Source organism: Eurypyga helias, unplaced genomic scaffold, assembly GCF_000690775.1.
Source record: "Eurypyga helias isolate BGI_N326 unplaced genomic scaffold, ASM69077v1 scaffold38569, whole genome shotgun sequence".
Taxonomy (NCBI): Eukaryota; Metazoa; Chordata; class Aves; order Eurypygiformes; family Eurypygidae; genus Eurypyga; species Eurypyga helias.
Window position 1 is genome coordinate 15,767 of NW_010272091.1, and position 5,280 is coordinate 21,046.

Consider the following 5,280-nt stretch of genomic DNA (forward strand, 5'->3'; position numbering starts at 1 on the left):
TGCTGAACGCCAAGCGAGCTTTTTCCAACTTGTTCAGTTTCACGAAGCAGTGACCCATACCTAATCGAACCTCAGCTAGAAAAGAAAATGACACCATTCAGAATCCCAAAATTTCATCTTTACGACTTTTTTACACGCTGGACCAATTAGAGTGAAAGCAGATTTCTTTCAAACCTGTAAATCCATCTAGTTTTTAAAGGCAGCCTCCCACACTTGGCAGCAAAACTAACTTTAACAGATTACTATTTCCTCATACACCCCAAATACTGGCCTATATGTCTGATACTAAACAAATTAAAAATTACTTTTATGGAAATGTATTAAAAAGTAATAGCGAAAGGCATTAAAAACTGTGCCAGCTGAGAGTGCTGGCAATTTCTTAGGCAGCATACTTTCATCTGAGACTAGCAAGCCTTCAGAAAACACAGATGAATAAACAAGTTAGCTAGACATTGCTCCTCAAATGATCATCTGATTCACTGCTAACAAAATGCTGTTTATCATCCTCTACCTCCCATGACCATGTACAGATGAGCTAGTACAGAGAATTCACATCAGAGTGCCCTTTCAGACTGGCTGTGAACTAAAGAGACACATTTATACACGGCAGTTTCAAATCTGTGTGCATGTGGAAAAGGGGAGTCAGTGAAAGATATCTGCTAAAAAGTAAGGCTTGAGTTGCTAAATCCACTTCTGTGGCAATGATTTTTATGCTAAATCAGACTACAGACTACACATCATCTTTGTAATAAATTCTTTTTCAGACAGGTTATGGCAAAGTATACCACACCTCTCAAGAGACTTCACAGTATTTATGATCCTAATACAAATACCTTGTACTAATATCTTTAAATCACCTGCATCGCTTTTACAGCCATTACTGACAGCTTGCCCAGGTTTCTGCATTAAAAAATCATACACCCCCAGGAAAACGCATGTGATGCACTATAGGTAGAATTTTACTTTTCACATGTTGTTTCATTATTAATGCTAACACGTCATTGTTTTAACCTTCATTCAAAGAGCTCGCAGACAGGTTCTGCAACAGTCTTGAACAGTTCCCACCCTCCCCCATACAATTTTAACTTCCCTTGCATGCTACTTCTCATTTCCTAATAGCTCTTCAAAAGGTAATAATTAGGAAAAAAATGGAAACTACTTTCCTAAGCACAATTTCCTTCTCTAACCATTACGGAACACTGAGTCAACAAACACCTGAACTCCTCTATAAAGAGGGTTGGGGTTTTTTTTGACAGGTATAGATCACAAAAGAGGCCTTAGGTATTTGAATTAGGAAGACTTGAGCTATTTTGCAGGCACAGCAAATTATTCCACTAACAAATACGTTGTGTCTCACCTGGGCAACCTGGATTGGTACGCAATGCTTTCTTGTAGTAGGCAAGGGCTCCTCTGTAATCTTTCTTGTTGAAAGAAATGCATGCTTTACCTGTTATAACATACCAGTCATGAATCAATCAGAAACATAAACAGAGCAGTTCTAAATCAGAAGCTTATTAGTACTATTTGGTAAACTCGTGCTGTGCCAATTTTCAAAAGTTACAATCAAAAACTAACAGAAAATTCAGACAACTACAACTTTAACTATCTTTAATGATGTCAAGGTTATAAACAAAACCCAATACGGGAACACATTAAATTTATATTGTCATGGTTTTCTGCAGAAGCTTAATTCTTTTCTGGTCCAGAGGAAAGACACTAAGACTAGATTAACTAGGAAACAAAATACAAGTATTACAGCCTGCTGACCCCTCACTACTGATATCTTCACCTTTGACAGAATATACAGCTTCATTGACATCAGCAGCTGGATGGGTAATGGCTGGACTAGACAACCTTAAAGGTCTTTTTCAGCATAAAAGATTCTACAATTCAGGGAAATAAAAGTAGCTGGACTGGATATACGCCCATAGGTCTCAGAAGATGTCAGCTAGCATTATACTTTCTCTGAGCTTTTCCACCTATGTATACTTCCTAAGTTTAAGGTAATCTCTGTCATGTATTTCTGGTCAAACGTGCACACTTCTTATCCCATTCTTTCTCTCTACTCACATATGCACCCGTTTCTTAAGCAGACAATTCATTCCAAAACTCAACTGGAGAGACCAGGTTTTTACACAAATACCCATAAACTCATACCGAGAAGGGCAGGAATATTATTTGGAGACTGGTTAAGCACAAAGTGGAATTGTGCATCAGCTTGGTCCATCTTATCGCCTTCAAGCAGACAAAAACAGGCTCTTCCCAACAAGTGATTCTAGGTAAGAGAAAAAAAAATTGCAACACATTTATCTTGTAAAATATGAAGATTAGACTATGTGAAAGATTAACTAGTTATGCTGTAATGCTTTCTATGATTAAATTTCTCTTATATCAGGAAGAAAAATAAAGCAAAAAGAGTCTTTATCATCCACTTCTAAAGTTCAGATATTATCAAGCAAGACAGTAACAACCAATCCTTCCTTTCCAGCCCCCAAAGGTTGACTGACCTAGTTCTACCAGATGTCCCAGGCTAGAGACAACTATTCCTGGTGGCACCACACATATCTCAGATACTTTACTTACATGTACTACACTAACAGACTTCAAAGCCTGAGCAGTTTCTATCTTCCCTTTAGAGAATCAATACTTACTTTCTTTACAATCCCTAAATAATTCAGAAATATGGATTTTTAAACAGAACTTGGTTTTACCTGGTCATACATGATAATTTTGTCAGCCATAGTATACAACAAGGTAGCTTGTGTAATGAGCTCCTTCTTGTTGTCTTTGTTCTTCTCCTTTCGAGCCTGCTGCACATAGTATGCTGCCAGAGTATCCAGACATGTCATCTGATCTTTCTCATGGTCTCTGTAGTCCAAGTTACCATCTATCCGTGCAGCTTCCAACAGCTTCACAAAGTCTTCTGTTTTTCCTTGTTTGTAGTACTCCAGCTATAAAACATACAGTTTTAACAGACAGTACTACCCCAGCGAGTAAGTAACATATTAAGTTGTGGCTTTAGGTGTCACACAGGTTCTCTTTCCAGAATACAGGGATAAATCAGACATAAATGTAGGGATAATCATACAAAAGCATTCTGATATTGCCAAATATTTTTCTGTCATCATCCTAACTTACTATTTTTACATATAAATAGCTGTAAGATTTGTGTTTTTAAGTGACAAATCAAACAACTGTTTTCCCTCTTAACTTCTTTGACTTTTTGCACATTTCCCCTTGCTTTCCATAGTATAGACACTGATCACTCCATTTTTATGAAGTGCATAATCAGTGGCACAAACCAGGAAAATTATGGACTGAGGTAAAAAAAACCAACTTAGAAAGCAGGCCTCAAAAAGCACTGTTTCATGAAACAAAGATGACATCAAAATCTTAATATGCACGTGTCAAGTGGGAAATATCTGGCCTAGAATCAGTGACTGAATGACCCCATTAAGTTCCTGTTCAGAATTCAGTTATCCCTTGTCGTAAAAGTAAGGAAGTGGAAATCATTGTGTGATTATCTGAATATAGTATTTAAAAATACAATTTGTATATATACTAACCGCTAAGGCAATCCATATGTGCAGTTGAGTGTGTTCCTGTTTCAGTATACTTATAACTTCATCACCCTCAGGTAACTGATCGAAGTCAAGCTCAATAACCTAGAACCAAACAATACAGATTTTCTTTTCACAAAGCTTTAACGATGTTCACTGAGCTCAAATGAAGCTGGACCTTTCAAAGCACAAAACATAAATTATTATTTGTGTTTAAACAAGGTTATGGACAAAGAAAAAAGAGATAATGTATTGTATTCTGCACATCACTAAAGTGATGGTCTCTCAAATGTATCAGAGAAATGACAGACCAATTTTTGGGATATTCATCAAGGAGAATAAGCAGCGACAATAACTGAACTTTCACCAAAGGCTCAGAATTTGTACAGTTCAGCTTGACTCTGCTGAATTTCTAAAACTTTTCCTACAGGTAACACAAAGATCTAGGATACAGTCAAAATCTTCCAAGTAATCAGGTGTCAGAGATTCAATACCCAAGACTTCTCTCAGAGTCCTGAAATTTTGTAAAGTCATCTTTATGCCCAAGAAAACTGACGACGTCAATGAAGTCACAAACCTTACAAAGAACGGGCTCAATTTCTGAATATTACCAACCACAGTCATCATGAGCAAATGACATCAACAACTTTCCATCATGCAAGCATTATTTTGCAAGTTGATTTCCCACATCCTGCGTTGATCCACTCTTCCAGTATGGAAAATGAGGGAAAAGGAGCAGAGATTCCTAGGGTGGGATGTTTGGGAACACAATTTAACCGCTTGTCACTTGCTACTCAGTCATGCTGCCTTTAATATTAGTCATCTACATTACAATTTAATTTTGCAGCAAGGAAGAGGTGCAGTGGCTGCACGCAGGCTCGTACCCTGATTACCAGTGCAGGGGCTCTTTCTCTGAAGATGGGATTAGAGCAATCCAGTTTGTAAGAGCGTATAGTTTTGACTGTGCAAAACTTGAGAGTACCAGCAAAAATATTTCTGCTACTATTGTCATTTTGAGTTTGAATTTGCCTTGCACAGTACCTCCTGTTTGACAGATAATGATGTTTTTAAATTTAGGCAACCCTCATCTACAAACTAAAATAGTTACTAATGAGAAATAGATATTACCAGCACAGCAAGTAAATATGGAAGTGAAAAAACAGTAAAATAGAAATGTGGTTTTTAACAATCGTTAGTGATCAATTCAGAACTTCAGGGCCCAAGCAGACCCAGCCGTAAGTGGAAAAGCAGCACCAAGATCAACGAGTCATGTTAACACCTCAGACAGAAGTTTGTCACAGGGAGAAAAAACCTCCAGCATTTAACCTACAGGGAGCAACGTAACTTGGTGAGACTTGTTCCCCAGTCTCCCAACAGGGTCTTCACTCCGGAAGGCTGCGTATGCCTTAAGGCTACATGGTGGTAGCAGGGGCTGCCCCTTCCTCACAGACCCCGGACCGAGCGCGCGGCCGCCCGCGGCAGCTCTCCGTCGCCCGTCGGCCACCGGGCAAGGACAGCCGGCTACGGCGAGCAGATGGCAGACACCCTGCACCGAGGGGCACCGGCGAAGGCAGCTCCGGGTTCCTTTCCCCAAAGCGATACACCTGTGACCCCCAGCTACTCGCTCCCCTCAGGGAAGGGACAACACTCCCCCTCGAGCCCGGGACAAAACTAGGAGAGGAAGCGACAAACGCCCGCGCCCCGGCACGCAACAAACAAC

General features: G+C 39.5%; 1 protein-coding gene across 1 annotated transcript in view; it reads right to left on the bottom strand.

The window, feature by feature from the left end:
• The window catches only part of CTR9 (CTR9, Paf1/RNA polymerase II complex component), a gene marked incomplete at its 5' end in the record, with an annotated part of 17,561 nt that extends 13,896 nt beyond the window's left edge, over window positions 1-3,665 (bottom strand). Inside the window, 5 exon segments of the mRNA XM_010159026.1 lie at window positions 1-75; window positions 1,358-1,447; window positions 2,158-2,275; window positions 2,712-2,951; window positions 3,567-3,665. The exon segment at window positions 1-75 is cut by the window's left edge and continues 8 nt beyond it. Of these exon segments, the coding sequence (XP_010157328.1) occupies window positions 1-75; window positions 1,358-1,447; window positions 2,158-2,275; window positions 2,712-2,951; window positions 3,567-3,665 (622 nt within the window).
• Window positions 3,666-5,280: the final 1,615 nt, after the last annotated feature.